Source organism: Bombina bombina, chromosome 2, assembly GCF_027579735.1.
Source record: "Bombina bombina isolate aBomBom1 chromosome 2, aBomBom1.pri, whole genome shotgun sequence".
Lineage (NCBI taxonomy): Eukaryota > Metazoa > Chordata > Amphibia > Anura > Bombinatoridae > Bombina > Bombina bombina.
In genome coordinates this window covers 372,970,506-372,994,707 of record NC_069500.1, presented here as the reverse complement: position 1 = coordinate 372,994,707, position 24,202 = coordinate 372,970,506, and the positions used below count along the sequence as shown (strand labels likewise).

At 40.0% G+C, this 24,202-nt stretch overlaps 1 protein-coding gene across 1 annotated transcript in view; it reads left to right on the top strand.

Annotated features, from left to right (window-relative positions):
* DHX37 (DEAH-box helicase 37) overlaps nt 1-24,202 on the top strand; it is a 324,396-nt gene that overhangs the window by 294,829 nt on the left and 5,365 nt on the right. The window contains exon 27 of the mRNA XM_053701847.1: nt 11,555-11,652. Coding sequence (XP_053557822.1) covers nt 11,555-11,652 — 98 coding nt within the window. The remainder of the gene's footprint in view (nt 1-11,554; nt 11,653-24,202) is intronic.

Sequence of the window (24,202 nt, the reverse complement as noted above, 5' to 3'; positions counted from 1 at the left end):
ACAATCTCACTGGAAAGTGCATAATAAAGTTTAAATCTGCGCTTTTGGGACCCGACAGCTGCTCACTATACTGCAGACGCTGTTGATATTTTGTGAGTTCCGGATCATTTACTAGAGAGATTCTATCCGGTGTCAGCAGGGCAGGTAGGCACCTCAGCAAAGCTAAGCTGAGGTGTACAGGTTGTTAATAGTACCTGCATACACTCTATTTAGTTACTTACTGCAGAATATAAAAAAGGTTAAGTTTTAAAATTTAAAGTGACAGTAACGTTTTTTTGTGTTTAAATTTTTTTTTTAAATTTAAGTATTTTTTTGTGGTAAATTGTTCCATTGTGAATCAGAATGGACCAAGAGGCCTTGCAAAATGCTTGTTTTGGTGCTATGTGGAATCACCTATCCCTTCTGTTCCTTATGTTTTAAGAGAACTTTAAATTACAGGGATAGATTTTTTTCTAAACCAAGATTGTCTAAGGCAGATACTGTTTAGGTGCCTAACGACAATGTTCATTATATACTGCAGCTTTCTCCTCAAGTGTCCAAAAATGTTATCGCCCACTCATACAGTGCCCTGCGCTTCCTCTGTAACTCCACCTGGAGTCATGTTGCAAGACATTCCTTCCTTCATGCCCTCAGCAGTCTCTGATGCATAGTCTGCTTTTCCCATGCTGCAGGGAAAGTGCAAGAGGAAAGGTAAACTTTCAGCAAGTGAGGTTGCTAATGCTGTTGTTGCTATTTTGAATGCCCCCTCCCAGAAGCCTGAGGAGGAGGATACTTCTGTAGCATCTGAAGGTGAAATCTCAGACTCAGACAGTGTAATTCCTCCTACTGATTCTGAAGTTGTATCCTTCAGGTTTCAGCTTGAACACCTCCGTCTGTTACTCAAGGAGGTTTTAGCTACTCTGGATGACAGCGACACCATGGTTGTTGTCAATCCTAAAAGGTCCAGTAAGCTACATAGGAATTTTGATGTACCTTCCATGGTGGAAGTTTTTCCTGTACCAGATTGAGCTACTAAGATTATTGCTAAGGAATGGGAGAGACTGGGTATCCATTTTTCTCCATCCCCTGTATTTAAAAGGTTTCCTATAGCAGATTCTATCAAGGAATCTTGACAGACGGTATCCAAGGTGGCATTTCCACGCTAGCCAAGAGAACTACTATTCCTATAGAGGATAGTTGCTTCTTTAAGGATCCTATGGATAAGAAGTTTCAGGATATGTACACCAGGGTTTACAATGACAACCTGCGGTTTGTAATGCTACTGTCACTAGTGCGGTAGCATACGGTTTGATTCCTTTTCTGAATCTATTAAAAACAGACTCTTCCCATGAAGAAATCCAGGTTAGGATAAAGGCCCTTAAGTTGGCCAACTCCTTTACCACGGATGCTTCCCTTCAGGTTATTAAGCTGGGAGCTAAAAAAATTTGTTTTTTGCCATACTGGCCTGCAGATCTTGGTCTGTGGATGTGTCATCTAAGTCTAAACTTTTGGCTATTCTTTACAAAGGAAAGGGGCTTTTCCTCCTTCAGGATAAGATAAATAATCAATAAGGATGTCAGAGTAATTTTCATTCCTTTCGAAATTTCAATGGAAATCCTTTCACTTCCTCCTCCAAGCAGGAGCAGTCCAAGCCTTCCTGGAATCCCAATCAGTCTTGGAACTTGGGAAAATAATCCAAAAAGCCTGCTATTTCATCAAAAGCAGCATGAGGGATCTGCCTCCGATCCGGGACCGGATCTTTTTGGGGGCAGACTTTCATTTTTCGTTCAGGCTTGGGTACGAGATGTTCAGGATCCCTGGGCGGTGGACATTGTGTCACAGGTATACAAACTAGAGTCAAGACCTTTCCTCCCAGGGGGAGTTTTCTGCTTTCAAGATTATCTGTAGACCAGACACAGAGAGAGGCGTTCTTACACTGTGTTCGGGACCTCTCTGACCTGGGAGTGATGGCTCCTTTTACAATGCAGGAACGAGGTCTGGGGTTCTATTCCAATCTGTTCATGGTTCCCAAAAAAGGGAACCTTCAGACCGATTTTAGATCTCAAGAGTCTAAACAAATTCCTCAGAGTGCCATCCTTCAAGATGGAAACTATTCATTCCATTCTTCCTTTGGTCCAGGAGGGTCAATTTATGATAATGGTGGATTTAAAAGACGCGTACCTGCATGTTCCCCTACACAGGAACCATCACAAGTTTCTAAGGTTTTCTAGTCAAACACTTTCAGTTTGTGGCTCTTTCATTTGGTCTTACCACAGTTACCAGAATTTTCTCAAAAGTCCTGGGATCCCTGCCAGCGGTGCTCCGATTGCGGGGCATTGCAGTGGCACCTTATCTGAATGACATTCTAGTTCAGGCGTCTTTCTTTCAACAAGCAAGATCTCACACGGAAATGTTATCTTACCTGCGGTCTCACGGATGGAAGGTGAATTTGGAAGAGAGTTCCTTAGTTTCAAATACAAAGGTGTTTTTCTTGGAACCATAATAGATTCCTTATCAATGAAGATTTTTCTGACAGAGTCAGGAAATTAAAGATTTTCGATTCTTGCCTAGCACTTCAGTCCTCTCCTCGGCCATCAGTGGCTCAGTGTATGGAGGTAATCGGGCTGATGGTAGCGGCAATGGACATCATCCCGGTCGTCTGTTTCCATCTCAGACCTCTGCAGCTAAGGCGCAGGCAGTGGAACGGAGATTATGCGGATCGGTCTCTGCGATTACTGCTGGAGCAGGAGGCAATGGATTCTCTATTTTTGGTGGTTGTGTCTGGATCATCTTTCCCAGGGAACCTGCTTTTGCAGAACCTCTTGTGTGATTGTGACAACAGGTGCCAGCCTTCTGGGAGGCTCTCTAAAGGCTCAGAGAACGGGGACTCGGTCGAAGTGTGGTGTTCCCATAAACATTCTGTAACTGAGAGCGATCTTCAATGCTCTCCTGGCCTGGTCTCAGTTAACTTCGGCCGGGTTCTTCAGGTTCCAGTCGGACAGTTTAGCCTCAGTGGTTTCATCAACCATCAGGGAGGAGCTAGGAGTTCCTTGGTCATGATAGAGGTAGCCAAGATCATTCAGTGGGCAGAGACCCAAAATTGCTGTGGTGGACTTCCTGAGCAGGCAGACCCTTCACCCGGGGAGTGGGAGCTCCATCCGGAAGTGTATTCCATCCTGATTCTCAAATGGGGTCAGCCGGAATTGGATCTCATGGCATCTCGGCAGAATGCCAAGCTCCCGAGGTACGGTACTGAGAGGCGCTCTAGCGGTACCTTGGCATTTCAATCTCACATACCTATTGTCTCTGTTCGCTTTTTTTTTCCTCGAGTCATTGCTCGAATCAAGCAGGAGAGGGCGTCGGTGACCTTCATTGCACCGGCGTGGCCTCGCAGGATTTGGTATGCAGACCTGGTGGACATGTCATCTCTTCCACCTTGGAGACTTCAGTTGGGAAAGGACCTTCTATTTCAAGGGGCCTTCCTTCATACAAATTTAGTTTCTCAGAGTCTGATTGGAGATTGAACACTTAAATTTATTCAAGCATGGATTTCGGACTCGGTCATTGAGACCTTGATTAACGTAAACCTGTGACTAGAAAGATTTACCATAAGATATCTATATCGGTGTGAATCCAAAGGCTACTCTTGCAGTAGAGTTGGGATTCCTAGAATTCTGTTTTTTCTCCAAGAAGATTTGGAGAAGGGTTTATTGGCAAGTTCCCTAAAGGGTCAAATATCTGCCTTCTCTATTTTGTTACTTAAGCATCTGGGGATATCCCAGACGTGCAATCTTTTTGTCAGGCCTTGGTCAGGCTCAGACCTGTGTTCAAACCAGTTACGCCTTCCTGGAGTCTTATTTTAGTTCTTAATGTTCTTTAAGGGGCTCCGTTGGAGCCAAGGCTTACTTAAATATTAAGTTATCTTGGGAAGTTTTGTTTCTTGTTGCTATTCTTCTGCTCGTAGAGTGTCAGAGCTCTTGGCATTACAGTATGAGTTCCCTTACCTTTTTTTTCATCAGATAAGCTTTATGTACTAAATTAGGGTTTCTCCCTAAAGTAGTTGAATAGCGGAACATTAATCAGGAGATTGTTGTTTCTTCCTTGTGTCCTAATCCTCCTTCTCAGGAGGAACGGCTTCTACACAATCTGGACGTGGTACGTGCACTAAAATTCTATTTACAGGCGACTAAGGATTTTCGTCAATCTTCTGTTTAACGTAAAGGGACAGAAAGCTAAGGCTGCTTCTCTTTCTTTGTGGCTGAAGAGTATCATTTGCTTTGCCTATGAATCTGCTGGTCAGCAGCCTCCTGAGGGAGTAACGGCTCTTTCTACGAGGGTTGTTTCCTCTTCCTGGGCATTCAAAGATGAAGCCTCTATGGAACAGATTTGCAAGGCTGCAACTTGGTCCTCTCTTCACACTATAAATTTGAATCTTTTGAAAACAAAATGTATGCTTACCTGATAAATGCATTTATTTCTTGACACAATGAGTCCACGGCCCGCCCTGTTATTTAGACAGGTTGTTAGTATTTTATAAACTTCAGACACCTCTGCACCTTGTTGCTTCCTTTCTCTAATTTACTTTGGTCGAATGACTGGGGTGGGAGGGAAGGGAGGTGATATTTAACAGCTTTGCTGTGGTGCTCTTTGCCGCCTCCTGCTGGGCAGGAGTTATATTCCAAACAGTAATTAATGATGATTCATGGACTCATCGTGTCAAGAAATAAATAAATTTATCAGGTAAGCATAAATTTAGTTTTTTTAAATCCTAACACTCTATTCTCTCTGTTTTTGATGATTAGTCTATCATTGTTTTATTCATGGGGTCTCCTTTTGTTTGTCCTTCCTGGACTGTATTCTTAAAGGGTCAGAAATCTTTTCTTTTGTACAGCTTTAACAATTACACCATTTGTTAGTTTAAGTGTTAGAGAATTAAATGCACTTACTAATTTTTCAAAACGAAGCTGACAAATATTAAATAATTCTATTTTAATTTTGGCAGAAATTGTCACCAACGACCGCCCCAAAATAAATGATGGACTCACTCATTATTCATGTAGTTGCATCGGCAAATAGCAAAATTTTTAGATGCAAACATGCATGTAAACATCTTCTCTGTATCTTACTATAGAGCTTTTGCGTCTTGGATTATTTGTCCCGCATAGTTTATATTTCCACAATATCGACTAACTAACGCTGGGTAAAATAGGAAAGAGTCTCACTTGGAATTATGCTATTTTAAACCTGCTGTAGCAAGTTACTCTGTGCTAAGACCCTTTCAGCTGTAGAACAGCGGCGCTTCTGTGAAGGCAGTAAAATCTGACAGTGTGTTCTGTCAGATTCTGCAACCTGTCAGTTGTGCGCTCAGGAATGCGGTCGCAGATTTCAACAGAACACCTGACAATCAGTTTTGCCCATGGGTTCAGGACAACGCATACTGCGCATGTGGGCCGCCAATTATTGTTCTACCTAGGTAGAACACTCCAATTTGATATGCATAATGAGGATCCAGAGGGGTTTGGCACAAAAGAAATTTTTTATGTAAAATTAAAGGTAAACCAAAAGAAATTGCTTAACAATGTTATTTGTGAATTATAAGAGTAGTTTGAGATGTTTGTAAATCTGAAAAGTTTTTTTTTTGAGTTTCCAAACCTTTTAATGGATGCAAGTCTTGCAGGTTGGCAAGCTGTCTGAGAGTCTTTGACAGCACAAGGGGTTTGGAAACTTCAAGAGACGAGGTTTCCAATCTATATTTGAACTCTGTGCTATTTCAGAGCTCTTTTCAGGCTTAGCTTCTTTTAGGAGAGATTTTTTTCTTTCAGACAAAAATGTCATAATTGTGGCATATGTCAATCATTTAATAGGTACTCGCAGTTCCTTAGCATTTAAGAAGTATCTTGAATACGTTCTTAGGTGGTTTTCCTCTCCTGTCTAATCTTTATGATTTATATCTCAGGTTTAGACATTTGGGAGATGGATTATCTCAACCATCAGTCTTTACATCTGGGAGGGTGGGTACCTCTATACAGATGTGTTCTGTCAATTTCCCAGGTACCTTTTCAGGTCTAGGGATCCTCAGGTGGAAATGGTGGATACTTTAGCGGTGTCTTCGTTTTTGCAACCTGGCTACATCCTTCCGCCTCTGTTTTTCTTTTTTAAGACACGATGAGTCCACGGATCATCTTAATTACTAATGGGATATTCACTTCCTGGTCAGCAGGAGGAGGCAAAGAGCACACAGCAGAGCTGATAAATAGCTCCTCCCTTCCCTCCCACTCCAGTCATTCTCTTTGCCTACGTTAGTGATAGGAAGTGGCAAAGTGAGGTGTTAGAATAGATTCTTCAATCAAGAGTTTATTATTTTTAAAGTAGTGCAAGATTGTGCTGCTTTGTCCTAGGGTGTAGCCGTAGTCCATATCAGTCTCTACAGTAGAGCTTTGGTGGCTTTAGAGCAATGGGAACTTATGGGACATAATTCTCACTGCGCCTCCCATAGATTGTTTGCTGCCCTGTTGGTAAAAGTCTGAGGGAAGAGAATATACTCAGTACTTTTTTTTTTGTTCCACAGGCCAATGTGACGAAGAGGACCTCGCAAGCCGGGTGAGCTGCCCTCCTGCTGGGCAGATTTCTAAAGTTAGTGCTAAAAAAAATTCTGGACATGCAGCAGAGAGGCTTCACACACAGTATGGGTCAAGTGTGTTGATAGTCTGGAAGCCATCTCTGCTGGGTTGTATAATACAGCAGAGAGGCTTTACACGCAATATCATTTTTGTGCTTACAGTAGTCAGTATGACTACTATTTATTTGTGTTTCATCCGATGTCTTTATGATTTCCCTACAAGATTTAAATGAGCCTGCTTTTGGGAGAAAGGTTCTTCAAGCAGTGGAGCCTTCCGTTTAGGTTACCTGTCTTGTCCCTCCCGTATCATTTGTGTACTCTAGCTTGGGTATTGAATCCCATTAGTAATTAAGATGATCCGTGGACTCGTGTCTTAAAAAAGAAAAGAAAATGTATGCTTACCTGATAAATGTATTTCTTTTTTGACACAATGAGTCCATGGCCCGCCCTGTTCTTTTGACAGGTTGTGGGTTAATGTAAACTAAAGACACCTCTGCACCTTGGCTTTTCCAATCTCTTCCTAACTTCGGTCGAATGACTGGAGTGGGAGGGAAGGGAGGAGCTATTTATCATCTCTGCTGTGGTGCTCTTTGCCTCCTCCTGCTGACCAGGAGGTGAATATCCCATTAGTAATTAAGATGATCCGTGGACTCATCGTGTCAAAAAAGAAATACATTTTTTAGGTAAGCATAAATTTTTTCTTTTTTTTCTTCCAAAGGTGTTCTTCAAGATCATTTTGGACTTGTTTAGTCATAGAGGTTCTCTGACTCAGTTTTTTATCACTATGTTGCAGGCTTATAAGTCTGTTTTAAAGAACATTTATTATAAGGTTTGATAAATCTATATTTTTTAGTGTTCTAATAAATTCTCGTGGCATTCTCTTAGAATTCCTAGAATTTTTCAGTTTCTTCAGGATGGTTTGGTTTATGATTTGTCTAAGTATTTTAGAGACACATCTTTGCCTTTTCTGTTTCTTTTTATTAGAAAAGATTACTATTCTTCCTGACATTTACTGTTTTGTTCAGACTTTGGTTTGTATCAAGTCTGTTATTTTATCAATTTCTCTTCCTTGGGGTCTTGAATTGTTTTTTTAAGGCTATACAGGCTCTTCTGTTTGAGCCTATGCATACTTTGAATGTTACACTATCTCTTCAGCTAGAAAAGTTTTCTGAATTGTCTGCTCTCTCTCTTGTCAGTCTCCTTCCTTTCATCAGGATAAGGCTGTTTTTGTGGACTTCGTTTAAATTTTTTCCTAAGAATTCTTTTTAGAGATCTTTACATTCTTTGGATAGCCTAAGAGCTTTGAAATATTATGTCGAAGCTACTATAGGTTTCAGGAAGACTTCTAGTCTTGCTTGTTTTTTCTGGTCCTAGGAAGGTCAGAAAACTTTTACCATTTCTTTTCCATCTTGGTTAAAGCTTTTTGTTTCTTAAAGGGCCATGATACCCAAATGTTGTAACAATTGAAAGTAATGCAGCATAGCTGTAAAAAGCTGACTAGAAAATATCACCTGAACATCTCTATGTAAAAAAGAAAGATATTTTACATCAAAAATTCCTCAGTAGCCACGTCCCATTGTAAAGGACTTCTAAGCAGCAATCCAGTATGTCTGTCCCGGGACAGCGGGAGGAGCAAGGTTACGTGCACTCGCATCTTATTTCCCTATTCAGTTTAAGGAAGTTTACTATGAAATCTCAAGAGAGTTAAGTGATATCTCATGAGATCACATTAAAAGAGTTAATGTCCTCAGCACTGCTGATGCTGATTGGCTGAAGTTCATTTCTTCTTTTTTTATTTTTTTTTACCTGCAGCTGAGCAGCAGTTGAGTATACCTTTTTACACAGAACTTACTCTGCTGAGCTGAGGAAATTGTGAGGTAAAATCTCTTCCTTTTTTACATAGAGATGCTCAGGTGATGTTTTCCTGTCAGCTTTTACAGTTATACTGCATCAGTTTCAAGTGATTTAGCATATGAGTATTATGTCCCTTTAAGCTTATTTGGAGACTGGTCAGTCTTCGCTTCAGAAAACTACTGCTCATTCTACTAGTTAAGTAGCCACTTCTTGGCTTTTTAAGAATGAAGCTTCAGTTGTTTAGTTTTGCAAAGCAACAACTTGGTTTTCTTTGCATTCATTTACTGAATTTTACCATTCTGATGTATTTGCTTCTTTTGGTAGAAAAAAATTTCAGGCAGCTGTTTCAGTTTTAAATTCTGCTTATGTTTTAAGTTTTTTTTTTCTTCAATTTATGAGAAAAACTTGTTTTTGTGTGGATTTAATTTTTTCAGCGGAAATGGCTGGTTTTTTTTTTATTTATCCCTCCCTTCTAGTGACTCTTCTGTGGTCTTCCATATCTTGAGTATTTCTATCCCATATATCACTAGCTCATGGACTCTTGCCAATTACATGAAAGAAAACATAATTAATGTAAGAACTTACCTGATAAATTAATTTCTTTCATATTGGCAAGAGTCCATGAGGCCCACCCATTTTGGTGGTTATGTTTTTTTGTATAAAAGCACAATTTTTTATTTCCAGTTCCTCTTCTTGTATGCTTCTTTACTCCTTATTTTATCACCCCACTACTTGGCTATTCGTTAAACTGAATTGTGGGTGTGGGGAGGGGTGTATTTATAGGCATTTGAGGTTTGGGAAACTTTGCCCCTCCTGGTAGGATTGTATATCCCATACGTCACTAGCTTATGGACTCTTGCCAATATGAAAGAAATGAATTTATCAGGTAAGTTCTTACATAAATTATGTCTGTGTTTTTTTGTTCTCTGGATATCTTCCTCTTTACTCAACCAGATAACTGTTTCTCTGCAATTTCCTCTTGGATGTCTTTGCACCACCTCCAACTCAACTTGTCTAAAACTGAACTTTCTTTTCTCTCCTTTCCTAGACACCCCACACCTAAAATTTCTCTTACTTTGGGAGACTCTATTCTCAGAATCCCATCCTATATCCGTTTCCTTGGTGTCGCACTTAACTCTGAACTCACATTCATTCCACATATTCAAGCACTTACCAAATCCTGCCCGAGCACACCTATGCAACAATTGCAGAACTTTCCCTTTGCTTACCCAAGAAACTACAAAAATACTATTCCATTCCCTCATTCTATCACATATTGACACTTGCAACCTATTCGTAAATGGCCTTCCCAAGCCCTGCCTCTCCCCTTCCAATTTATCATAAATGCTTCAGCTAGACTCATCCACCTCCATTCACAATCTACATCAGCTGCCCTGCTCTGCAAGTCCCTACAATGGCTCCCCTTACACTTTTTAGAATACAATTCAAAATATTAATCCTAACATATAAAGTATTCAACAGCCTCACCCCCAACTACATTTCCTCTCATCTTCAAATACTTCCTGACACGCCCTCATTGATCATCCTCTGACCTACATCTCTCCAAACCTTGCCTCCTAGACTTTTCACATGCTTTTGATACAAAATAATACTCTCCCCAATCTTGGAGGAAAAAAATATTCAAACTTTGTGTAATATATGGCATCACGATCTAGAGATATTAGATATGGATACTTTGAAACATAGTATCAAGAAAGTAGAGAGGGACACACTTTCTGCGGCCTGGTGAGAAGCTCATCTCAAGTTAATCGGATTTATATTACTCTCCACAAAATTATTAGGTAGTATCCAAATAGTCAAAATAACTGCCTATGCTGTAATTTTTCTGAAGCTGACCCGATTCATATATTTTGGAGCTGCCATAAAATTCAAAAATTCTGGTACCGTACTAAATTCTGGTTAAGTAAGGTTCTAAGGAGTAATATTAAACCCGAGAAACACCATATTTTCTTCCTCTATGAGAGGAGCAATAGATGGGATAACGTTGGTTTCTTTAATATAACTATTTTAGTAAGTGAGTTATCCTAAAAATTTGGAAGAACAGAAAAGAACCAACCATTAATAATCTTGCATACCTATTGCAATCTCAAGCAGTTATAGAACAGTTTGATAGCTCTATTACTATCACAAATAATATTAGGACATATTGTAAGAAATGGGTATCTTTTATTAAACAATATCCTAATAATGTATCACGCCAATTTCTAGCTCCTTTAATTGAATCTCTTTAATTATTGAATATAGTCTGTTTCTCTTTGTCGGATATATATTTAATCTTTTACGCTAAGTAGATAGACCCAATGTGGGGTGGGACTGGGGGCAAAGCAACAGAGAGGAGGGGGTTGTTGGGATCAGTCTTTTTTTTTCTCCTTTCCCTTATTCTTTTCCTTTCTTTTTTGTCCGGAGGGATATTTGAGGTTCAACTTACCTTTTCGACTTCTTATTTTATGGCTCTGTAAATTTATATATCTTTCTCACAGTGTTATACTTCAATAGATTGAAGTTCTTGTTGGGTCTCAAACCATTAATTTAATAAGACTACTGTGTAATTAAGTATATATTCTTTACATATCTGTACTTTTCTGAATGTATGGTATTTATATGAAAATGTAACAATAATTTTGATTATGGAAGTTTATTTCTTACCATGTCACTGTGATTATGAAACAATAATAAAAAATAAAAAAAAGACTTCTCACATGCTGCTCTCCTGTCCACTGGGACTCTCCATCAGACTGTCTCCGACGTTGTACAATTTCAGGTGCTCTTTGAAAACCAACCTATTTAAAGAAGTTTACCAACTCCTCTCATCCTAAACAAATTAAAACTTGAACTACCTTGACTTGCTATTATTACTACATTCCACGTGACAAACGACTCCAAGTCTTATGTGTCTGTAGACTGTAAGCTCTTGTAAACAGGACCCTCCTCCCCCAGTACTTGTTCAGTCTATGTATTTGTATCTTGCCATATCTTTGTCTTTGTATACCCCTGCTTTTGTGCCCAGAGCTATGTCAATAAATAATAATAATAATAATGAGGATGATGATAATATTGTGTTGTCGTTCTTTTGCCCTGCAGACTTCAGCCAAGGACAGAAGTATTACTGAAAGCTTTGGTTTCTGAAAATGCAGATAATCTTGCAGCTTTAGTTGCTGCGTGGAAGAAGGATCCTAAATGTAAGTTGTTATTTTTATATTAAAGAGCTGCATTTCAGCTATAAATTGTACACTGATACATTCCTGCTAGCAGCATAATTATTTTGTCGATACAGAATATTGGAGTGTAAGGCACAGTGAATTATTCAATTCTTTATTTTTATCAAATAAATAACCATTTGTGATTATATACTGTTTTAATCATTGAACCCCTTCACCCATTCATCAGGGAGGCGGGTGGGTGGCCCAGCAGCGATGGGGGGAGGGAGGAGGAGGTGGTGGAAGTGGCATGGCCGTACACTACAGAAAATGACAAATTAAGGTTGAGGGGCAGAAGGGGCACTACGCTACAGAAAAAAGGTGGAGTGTTGGGCGTCAATTACTAATGATTGCGGGAGGGTTGGGGTGACCACTACACTACAGAAATTGTAAAAAAACAAACAAACAAAAAAACAGCTGCCAGTACCTAAGATGGTGGCACTGGTTAGAGGGGGGAGGGGTTAGATAGCTTTTTGGGAGGGATCAGGGAGGCTGGAGGGTGGGGGGCATCCTACAAAGCAGAATGAATATATATATATATATATATATATATATATACATACACATACATACATACATACAGGTAGCCCTCAGTTTACGCCGGGGTTAGGTTCCAGGAGGAATCCTTGTAAATCGAAACCGTTGTAAATTGAAACCCAGTTTATAATGTAAGTCAATGGGAAGTGAGGGAGTTAGGTTCCAGGCCCCTCTCAAAATTGTCATAAGTAACACCTAATACATTATTTTTAAAGCTTTGAAATTAAGACTTTAAATGCTAAACAGCATTATAAACCTAATAATATAGATTGTATCATCATCAAACTAAGTTTAATGAACAAAAACATTTGCTAACAGCACCTAATTAAATAATTACACAACAGACTGCATCATCATCAAACTAAGTTTAATGAACAAAAACATTTTTTACTTGCATTTTTCTGCAATCAGTTCTCTGCATTGTTAGCATGTTAGATAATTTTGGGTCTGCACCTATTCTATGCATTTCAATCTGCAATGATTAATAGGCAGTTAGGCACCTTCACCTCAAGCAGCTGGACAGGAAGATAATAGGGAAGTGGCTGCTCGATAGCTAATGTCTGTTCTGTGTAGACAGATCAATTTCAGACCTGTTAAGTTGCATAACTTTGCAGCAAAACAAGTGGACAGCTCCACCTACTGGCTATTTTATGCACATGACTGAAAAAAAAGGTTGTTATTTTGAACCGGCGTAAACTGAGGGCCACCTGTGTGTGTGTGTGTGTATATATATATATATATATATATATATATATATATATATATATACATACATATCCTTCAATGTTCACGTTGGCAGACTGTCTGCCAGTTCCTAAGATAGGAGTGACCAGTGGGGGGTGAGGGAGGGAAGAGAGCTTTCTTTCATGTAATTGGCAAGAGTCCATGAGCTAGTGACGTATGGGGTATACAATCCTACCAGTAGGGGCAGAGTTTCCCAAACCTCAAAATGCCTATAAATACACCCCTCACCACACCCACAATTCAGTTTTACAAACTTTGCCTCCTATGGAGGTGGTGAAGTCAGTTTGTGCTAAGATTTCTAAGTTGATATGTGCTTCTCAGCATTTTAGAAGCCCGTTTCCTTTCAGAGTACAGTGAATGTCAGAGGGATGTGAAGGGAGTATCACCTATTGAATGCAATGGTTTTCCTCACGGGGATCTATATCATAGGTTCTCTGTTATTGGTCGTAGAGATTAATCTCCTACCTCCCTTTTCAGATCGACGATATACTCTCATATTCCATTACCTCTACTGATAACCGGTTTGGCTATCTGCTATATGTGGATGAGTGTCTTCAGGTAAGTATGTTTTCATTACTTAAGACACTCTCAGCTATGGTTTGGCACTTTAGGTATTTTTATAAAGTTCAAAATATATGTATTGTACTTATATTTGCCAAGATTCAGGTTTCAGTATATTTCCTTTTGCAGACTATCGGTTTCATATCTGGGAAATGCATTTTTTTAGAAATGTATTTCTTACCTGGGGTATTGTCTTTTTTTCAATTGACTGTCATTTTTCGCGGGCAGAATTAGGCTCACGAGGGTGCAAAATACTAAAGTTTATTGCGTCATTCTTGGCGCGAGATTTTTTGGCGAAGTTACGTTAGTTGACGCAATTCGTCATTTCCGGCGTCTTAGTTGACGCCGGGTCCTTTCACAAGGTTGCGTCATCTATGACGCGAGTGTGTGTAGTTTCCAGACGTTTTTTTTGGCGCCCAAAAATATTTTTCTGTTTGTTGTGCATCATACTTGGCGCCAAATATACCTCCAGCTGTGGTATGTAATAGTTGTCATGATAAAATTTTACATGCAGAAAATGTATCCATCAGTAGTAGTTCATTACCTGTTGCTGTTCCCTCAACATCTAATGCACAAGATATACCTGTGAATTTAAAAGAATTTATTTCTGATTCTATTCAGAAGGCTTTGTCTGCCATTCCGCCTTCTAATAAACTTAAAAGGTCTTTTAGAACTTCTCATAAGGTTGATATTTCAAATGACCAGCAACATACTGAATTATCCTTCTCTGATGAGGATCTATCTGATTCAGAAGATCCTGCCTCAGATATTGACACTAATAAATCCTCTTATTTATTTAAATTGGAGTATATTTGTTCTTTGTTAAAAGAAGTGTTGATTACATTGGATATGGAGGAAACTAGTCTTCTTGATATTAAAACTAGTAAACGTTTAAATTCTGTTTATAAACCTCATGTGGTTATTCCAGAGGTTTTTCCAGTTCCTGATGCTATTTCTGATATGATATCTAAGGAATGGAATAAGCCTTGTACTTCTTTTAGTTTAAAAAATGGTATTCTTTGCCAGAAGTTAGATTGGAGTTTTGGGAAAAGATCCCTAAAGTTGATGGGGCTATCTCTACTCTTGCTAAATGTACTACTATTCCTACGGAAGATAGTACTTCTTTTAAAGATCCTTTAGATAGGAAACTTGAATCTTATCTAAGGAAAGCTTATTTATATTCAGGTCATCTTCTTAGGCCTGCAATTTCTTTGGCTGATGTTGCAGCTGCTTCAACTTTTTGGTTGGATACTTTAGCGCAACAAGTATCGGATCATGATTTGTCTAGCATTGTTAAGTTGATTCAACATGATAATAATTTCATTTGTGATGCCATTTTTTATATTATCAAAATTGATGTTAAATCTATGTCTTTAGCTATTTTAGCTAGAAGAGCTTTGTGGCTTAAATCTTGGAATGCTGATATGACTTCTAAATCAACGTTGCTATCCCTCTCTTTCCAAGGTAATAAATTATTTGGTTCTCAGTTGGATTCAATAATTCCAACTGTTACTTGGGGGAAGGGAGTTTTTTTTTGCCTCAGGATAAAAAACCTAAGGGTAAATCTAAAGCTTTTAACCGTTTTCGTTCCTTTTCGTCAAAATAAGGGACAGAAACCTAATCCTTCCCCCAAGGAATCTGCTTCCAATTGGAAGCCTTCTTCAAATTGGAATAAATCCAAGCCTTTTAAGAGATCAAAACCAGCCCCCAAGTCCACATGAAGGTGCGGCCTTCATTCCAGCTCAGCTGGTAGGGGGCAGATTAAAATCTTTCATAGAGGTTTGGATCAATTCGGTCCAAAATCATTGGATTCAGAGCATTGTCTCTCAGGGGTACAGAATAGGATTCAGAGTAAAGACCGCCTGTGAGAAGATTTTTTTTCTCTCACGCATTCCGGTAAACCCAATAAAGGCTCAGGCTTTTCTGAAGTGTGTTTCAGACCTGGAGTTGTCAGGGGTAATCATGCCAGTTCCGTTTCAGGAACAGGGTCTGGGGTTTTATTCAAATCTATTCATTGTTCCAAAGAAAGAAAATTCATTCAGACCAGTTTTGGATCTAAAGATTTTGAATCAATATGTAAGAGTACCAACTTTCAAAATGGTGACTATAAGGACTATTCTGCCTTTTGTTCAGCAAGGGCATTATATGTCCACAGTAGACTTACAGGATGCATATCTTCATATTCCGATTCATCCAGATCACTATCAGTACCTGAGATTTTTTTTTTTATAGACAAGCATTACCAATTTGTTGCTCTTCCTTTTGGCCTAGCAACAGCTCTAAGAATCTTTTCAAAGGTTCTATATGCCCTACTCTCTGTAATCAGGGAGCGGGGTATTGCGGAATTTCCTTATTTGGACAATATTTTGGTACTCGCTTAGTCTTTACATTCTGCAAAATCTCACACGAATCAACCAGTGTTGTTTCTTCAAAGACATGGTTGGAGGATCAATTTACCAAAAAGTTCTTTGATTCCTCAGACAAGGGTCACCTTTTTAGGTTTCCAGATAGATTCAGTGTCCATGACTCTGTCTCTAACAGACAGACGTCTGAAATTGGTTGCAGCTTGTCTGAACCTGTCATTCCCTTCAGTAGCTATGTGCATGGAAGTTTTAGGTCTCATGACTACAGCATCAGACGCAATCCCCTTTGCTCGTTTTCATATGAGACCTCTCCAGCTTTGTATGCTGAACCAATGGTGCAGGGATTATACAAGGATATCACAATTAATATCCTTAAATCCCAATGTTCGACTTTCTCTGACTTGGTGGTTAGATCACCATCGTATAATTCTAGGGGCCTCTTTCGTTTGTCCAACCTGGACTGTGATCACAACAGATGCAAGTCTTTCAGGTTGGGGAGCTGTTTGGGGATCTCTGACAGCACAAGGAGTTTGGAAATCTCAAGAGGCGAGATTACCAATCAATATTTTGGAACTCCATGCGATTCTCAGGGCTCTTCAATTTTGGCCTCTGTTGAAAAGAGAACAGTTCATTTATTTTCAGACAGACAACGTCACAACTGTGGCATATGTCAGTCATCAGGGTGGGACTGACAGTCCTCAAGCTATGAAAGAAGTATCTCGGATACTTGTTTGGGTGGAATACAGCTCCTGTCTAATTTCTGCAGTTCATATCCCAGGTATAGACAATTTGGAAGCGGATTACCTCAGTCGTCAGACTTTACATCCGGGAGAATGGTCTCTCCACCCAGATGTGTTTTCTCAAATTGTTCAGAGTGGGGGCTTCCAGAAATAGATCTGATGGCATCTCATCTAAACAAAAAACTTCCCAGGTACTTGTCCAGGTCCAGGGATCCTCAGGCGGAAGCAGTGGATGCATTGACACTTCCTTGGTGTTATCAACCTGCTAATATTTTCCCGCCTCTAGTTCTTCCAAGAGTGATCTCCAAGATCATCATGGAGCAATCGTTTGTGTTGCTGGTAGCTCCAGTATGGCCTCACAGGTTTTGGTATGCGGATCTTGTTCGGATGTCCAGTTGCCAAGCTTGGCCACTTCCACTAAGGTCCGACCTATCTCAAGGTTAGTTTTTCCATCAGGATCTCAAATCATTAAATTTGAAGGTATGGAGATTGAACGCTTAGTGCTTAGTCATAGAGGTTTCTCTGGCTCAGTGATTAATACTATGTTGCAGGCACGTAAATCTGTTTCTAGAAAGATTTATTATTGAGTTTGGAAGACTTACATTTCATGGTGTTCTCATAAATTTTCTTGGAATTCTTTTAGAATTCCTTGAATTTTACAGTTTCTTCAGGATGGTTTGTATAAAGGTTTGTCTGCACGTTCCTTTAAAGGACAAATCTCTGCTCTTTCTGTTTTATTTCATAGAAAGATTGCTAAACTTCCTGATATTCATTGTTTTGTGCAGGCTTTGGTTCGTATCAAGCCTGTCATTAAATCAATCTTTCCTCCTTGGAGTCTTAATTTAGTTTTGAAGGCTTTACAGGCTCCTCCGTTTGAGCTTATGCATTCTTTGGACATTAAACTACTTTCTTGGAAAGTGGTGTTCCTTTTTGCCATCTCTTATCCTAGAAGAGTTTCTGAATTATCTGATTTTTCATCAGGATAAGGCGGTTTTGCGGACTTCATTTAAATTCTTACCTAAGGTTGTGAATTCTAACAACATTAATATAGAAATTGTTGTCCCTTATTATTATCAGGTATTTGTAGAGCGCCAACAGATTCCGCAGCGCTGTAAACATAGTCGGTGTACAGGATAGCTTTTGTAGAGGTCAAGTGGGTAGAGGGCCCTGCCGAGAGTTTCACTGTTGTAGTCAGCTCTTATGCAGCGATCTGTAAACAGCTGGGCCCATAGGTTTACAATCTAAGGGGTTCAAGGGGAAAGCAAAGGCGTTAGGAAAGGTTAGTGTTGGTTGTGTGCATCCCTGAATAGTAGAGTTTTTAGGGAGTGCTTGAAGCTGTTAAAACTAGGGGAGAGTCTTATGGAGCGAGGCAGGGAATTCCACAAGATGGGGGCCAGTCTGGAGAAGTCCTGTAAACGTGAATGTGAGGAAGTAACAAGAGAGGAGGAGAGGAGGAGATCCTGAGCTGATCGAAGGGGACGGGAGGGAGAGTATCTAGAGACAAGTTCTGAGATGTAGGGGGGAGCAGTGCAGTTGAGAGCTTTATATGTCAGGGTGAGGATTTTATGTTTAATCCTAGAGGCAAGAGGAAGCCAGTGAAGGGATTGGCAGAGAGGTGCAGCAGATGAAGAGCGACGAGTAAGGAAGATGAGCCTGGCAGAGGCATTCATAATGGATTGTAAAGGAGCTATGCGGCAGCTAGGTAGACCAGAGAGGACGGAATTGCAGTAGACGAGGCGGGAAAGGATGAGAGAGTGGATTAAAATCTTGGTTGTATCTTGTGTTAGGAAATGTCTAATTTTAGCAATGTTTTTAAGGTGGAAGCGGCAGGCTTTAGCCAAGGACTGGATGTGAGGAGTGAAGGAAAGATCTGAGTCAAGTGTGACCCCAAGACATCGGGCGAGCGGGGTAGGGGTAATGATGGAATTATCAACAGTTATAGAAATGTTGGGGGTGGAGACATTGGAAGAAGGGGGAAAAAATAAGGAGTTCAGTTTTGGAGAGATGAGATGTGAGAAAGACAGTGACACGGGTTAGTAAGGAAGGAGGTAGGTCTGGTGCAGAGAGGTAGATTTGGGTGTCATCGGCATACAAATGGTATTGAAACCCATGGGACTTTTTTAAGGAACCTAGTGACGACGTGTAGATTGAGAAGAGAAGGGGACCAAGGACAGAGCCTTGAGGTACCCCAACAGAAAGTGGTAACGGGGCAGAGAATGCTCCGGAGAAGGCTACACTAAATGTACGGTTAGTCAGACAGGAAGAGAACCACGAGAGAGCTGTGTCACAGATGCCGAAGGATTGGAGGGTTTGGAGCAGAAGAGGGTGGTCAACAGTGTCAAAGGCTGCAGACAGGTCAAGGAGGATAAGCAGAGAGAAGTGGCCTTTGGATTTTGCTGTAAGTAGGTCATTGGTAACCTTGACAATTGCTGTCTCTGTAGAGTGATGGGAACGAAATCCAGATTGCAGTGGGTCAAGAAGAGAGTTTAGTGTAAGGAAATGGGATAGACATGCGTAAACTAGCTTTTCGAGGAGCTTTGAGGCAAGAGAGAGTAGGGAAATAGGGCGGTAATTGGAAGGGGAGGTTGGATCAAGGGAAGGTTTTTTGAGGATAGGTGTGACCAGTGCATGTTTTAGAGATGAGGGAAATATACCAGTGCTGAGGGAGAGGTTGAAAATGTGTGTGAGTATGGGGGTGAGGGTAGAAGAGAGAGAGGGGAGTAGCTGTGAGGGGATGGGGTCGAGGGGACAGGTAGTGAGGTGGGAGGACAGTATAAGGGCAGAAACTTCATCCTCATTAACAGGGGCAAAAGAGCTGCATTTTTGGGTGATCGTGAGCTTTTGAGGGGGTGGGTCCCTTCCTTGGGTCCTAATCCTAAGAATTCTTTGGAGAGATCCTTACATTCTTTGGATGTGGTAAGAGCTTTGAAATATTATGTGGAAGCTACTAAAGATTTCAGGAAGACTTCTAGTTTATTTGTGAAGTTTTCTGGTTCTAGGAAAGGTCAGAAGGCTTCTGCTGTTTCCTTGGCTTCATGGTTACAGTTTTTGATTCATCTAGCTTATTTGGAGTCGGGTCAAGCGCCGCCTCAGGGAATTACAGCTCATTCTACTAGATCAGTCTCTACTTTGTGGGCTTTTAAGAATGATGCTTCAGTTGATCAGATTTGCAAAGCAGCAACTTGGTGGTCTTTGCATACATTTACTAAATTTACTAAATTCATTTTGATGTATTTGCTTCTTCGGAAGCAGTTTTTGATAGAAAAGTTCTTCAGGCAACTGTTTCAGTTTGATTCTTCTGCTTTTGATATAAGTTTTTTCCTTTCATTTATGAGATTAAACTTTTATTTTGGGTTGTGGATTAATTTTTTCAGCGGAAAATTACTGTTTTTTATTTTTTTCCCTCCCTCTCTTGTGACTCTTGCGTGGAGTTCCACATCTTAGGTATTGCTATCCCATACCTCACTAGCTCATGGACTCTTGCCAATTACATGAAAGAAAACATAATTTATGTAAGAACTTACCTGATAAATTAATTTCTTTCATATTGGCAAGAGTCCATGAGGCCCACCCCCTTTTTTATGGTGGTTATGATTTTTTTGTATAAAGCACAATTATTTCCAAATTCCTTTGTTTATGCTTTTTACTCATTTCTTTATCACCCCACTACTTGGTTATTCATTAAACTGAATTGTGGGTGTGGCGAGGTGTGTATTTATAGGCAATTTGAGATTTGGGAAACTTTGCCCCTCCTGGTAGGATTGTATATCCCATACATCTCTAGCTCATGGACTCTTGCCAATATGAAAGAAATGAATTTATCATTTAAGTTCTTACATAAATTATGTTTGGGAGGGATCAGGTGGTATATATATATATATATATATATATATATATATCTACGTGTGTATGTATATATATATATATATATATGTGTGTGTGTGTGTGTGTGTGTGTGTATGTATGTATGAATGTATATATATATATATATATATATATATATATGTGTGTGTGTGTGTGTATATATATATATATATATATATATATATATATATATATATATATATATATATATATATTGTAATATGCTGTAATAATCAGAGAGGAACCAGCACACACTTTCAACTATTCATCTTCCGGGGTGCTCTTCAAAAAACATACATAGAGAACAGGCAATGGGAAGGCACTCACCGTAGTTAATATAACACTTTATTTACTTGTTAACGTTTTCGGGGTTACCCCCGTCCTCAGACCAACAGTAGAGTAAAAAAACTCAGCTTTTTATAGGAAAACCCATCACCGTGTCTTCACAATCAGCTGTGTCCCTGCACGTCTGCCAAGCGCTACTGCGCATGCGCAAAACCCTCTACGGAACACAGCTGAGTACAAAAATAGTCTTAGATCTACCGTCACCATGGAGACATCACCATGTAATTGTGTATAACATTAAAGCATTAAAAAACAAACATAGTCACATTTGAACACAAAAAGTCCTATAATAAACAATATCAGCAGCAAAGGATCACATAAGTAACCACAGAACAGTAGCCGATCAGCGCACAGAGTAGCCAGCATACTGTTGCCTAGCAACCTACTATCAACAATAACAAACAATATCTAATGCAGCACTAGATGTGGTCGAAACACCTCATCATAACAAAACCTAGCTGTGCACTACCAATTACCCCACCATAACGGCGTAAGCACAAAAGCAATTAGTATGAACCCAATCATAAACCACCTAAAATAGCATACACACATAACGCAACTATATTATAGAACTACGAATCTCACAGATAAAAAGTAGTACAAAAACATACACCCAGCCACCCCACAAGCTAAAAACAGACACATACCAAAAAAACATCCAAACTCCATTTAATACACACGCCATCACAACCAATCAAATTAACATTAAATCAACCATACTCATCCATATCGTCCAGGCATGTGCACCTCGCAGCAACAACAACATTATACCTTACTGGTCACAAACCATACCAAATACAAACAAATCTATTGACATATGCCCAAATACCTTTACGCATATTAGCATATTGACAGCTTTCCAGGCACCAGAGCCACCTGGAGCTTTTGTACCATAAATTGCTGAAAGCTATGCATCACTACCAATCTAACTACATACACACAACCACCAAACCCACTTATACAACAAGCACACAACCAGCAGTCACCCAAACCATCACAGTGGCTACTCTAATATACCCAGCACTCAAAAAAACAATAAAATCCACATCACCACCCATACTACACCACTCATATATCCATAATGACCATATCTTCACATTACCATAGTCAAAGGACCCTCCTATGGTCATCAAACATGAGTACAACCATATAAATTCAAAATCAAACATACTCCATTACCTTAAACACATAAGAATCACCACAACCAAACATGCACCAAAACATCATGGGATCCAAAAGATAACAGATAGATAATAGCACTATCCAGTATGAACCAACTCATAGCGGAAGTTTAACCAACACCAGGACATCCTGTACTTCTAATTATGACACCTAAATAATCTCATCATCTGATATGGACCAACACACAATCAAAGATAAACACACACTCCACCACTCATAAGTCAGAATCAACCCAAACCACATCACATGCAAACACATCCCCAGCCATCAAGACCCATCCCAAACATCCCTCACATACCATACTGATATCACACACACATCTCAACTTATCACCTTACCCATAGGCAAGGCCAACAGTATCTAGAACCAAAACAAATCAAGGATCAGCCAATTTAATATCAACAGTGACATAACACTGCTAGTCAGGCAATGGAACCAAACATTGGAAAGATCTCACATCAAACATTTCAAAGGAAACATTGGTAATCCATGGTCATATTCAGACCCTTAGGGTGCATGGTATCAAGAACATAAATCCATTGCAGCTCTTTCTTCCCCTCTCTGAGGTGCTGGAATGTGATCGATAATAATATATCGTAGGTCCTGAACACCATGACCATTCTGAGCAAAATGTCTCGTAACAGGCTGTTCTGAGTCACCATTCTTAATGGCACTCCGGATGGCAGATTTATGGTTTGCCATCCATGTGCGTAGATCATCCTGGGTTTTACCCACAAAGAATCTGTCACACGGACAGTGTAGCAGATATACTATGTGGGTAGTGGTGCAGGTTACTCTGTGCCGAATCAAAAACTTCTTGTTGGTCCAAGGATGGATAAAGTTGGGACTCTGAATGAGGCCCCTGCATGTGATGCAGCCACTGCACCTAAAGCAGCCCATCTTCTTAGGATTCAACCACGTTTGTGGAGTATAACTATCCCTGTTATCAGGCCGTAGAAGGAGATATTTCAAGGAACTGCCACGTCTGAAGCCAACCATCGGGTTTTCCATCTGACTAAAGGGGAGTGTTTAATCACTGGCAACAATGTCCCAATTGTCCTTCAATGCGGCTGCAAATTGTTTTTTTTCTGGTGCAAAGATGATGCTGAACACCATCCGTGTGCCAACATCCTCACGACTGGTTTTCAACAAGGCCTGATCTTGGGTCATTTGTAGGGCGTCCTGTAGTGCCTCCTTAGTATGCACATTTCCATATCCTCTCTCCTTAAAACGGTTGTGCATCTCTTCCAATTGAATGTGTTTCTGTTGATCATCCGAGTTGTTTCTTACAACACGTTTAGATTGGGAGCAAGGAAATGCCTTCTTAAACAGGGTGGAACAAAACCGTTCAGTGCCCTTAGATATCCTTAAATCAAGAAAGTCCTCAGACTCAATACTGGCAGTCATTTTAAATTGTACCCTAGCATTCGTCTTATTGAGATCATTGAACCACAACAGGAGATCATCATAGGTGCCAACCCAGATGATGAAGAGATCATCAATGTATCTGTGAAAGTTTGACACTGTCATCATTAAACAAGTTAGTTTGTTCCAATTCAAAGTCAGCAATGAACAAATTGGCAAAGGATGGGGCCACATTGGACCCCATCGCAGTGCCCGAAATTTGTAAAAAAAAGTCTTTTTCAAATTTAAAATAGTTGTGCTTTAAACAGAAATCAAGTAATTGTAAGATCACATCCACAGGTGGTCCAACATATGGACTCTTGAGCAATTGCTTACTAAAAGCCCAATGGTTGGCTTCAGACGTGGCAGTTCCTTGAAAGATCTCCTTCTACGGCCTGATAACAGGGATAGTTATACTCCACAAACGTGGTTGAATCCTAAGAAGATGGACTGCTTTAGGTGCAGTGGCTGCATCACGTGCAGGGGCCTCGTTCAGAGTCCCAACTTTATCCATCCTTGGACCAACAAGAAGTGTTTGATTCGGCACAGAGTAACCTGCACCACTACCCACATAGTATATCTGCTACACTGTCCGTGTGGCAGATTCTATGTGGGTAAAACCCAGGATGATCTACGCACTAGGATGGCAAACCATAGATCTGCCATCCGGAGTGCCATTAAGAATGGTGACTCAGAACAGCCTGTTGCGAGACATTTTGCTCAGAATGGTCATGGTGTTCAGGACCTACGAAATATTATTGATCACATTCCAGCACCTCAGAGAGGGGGAGA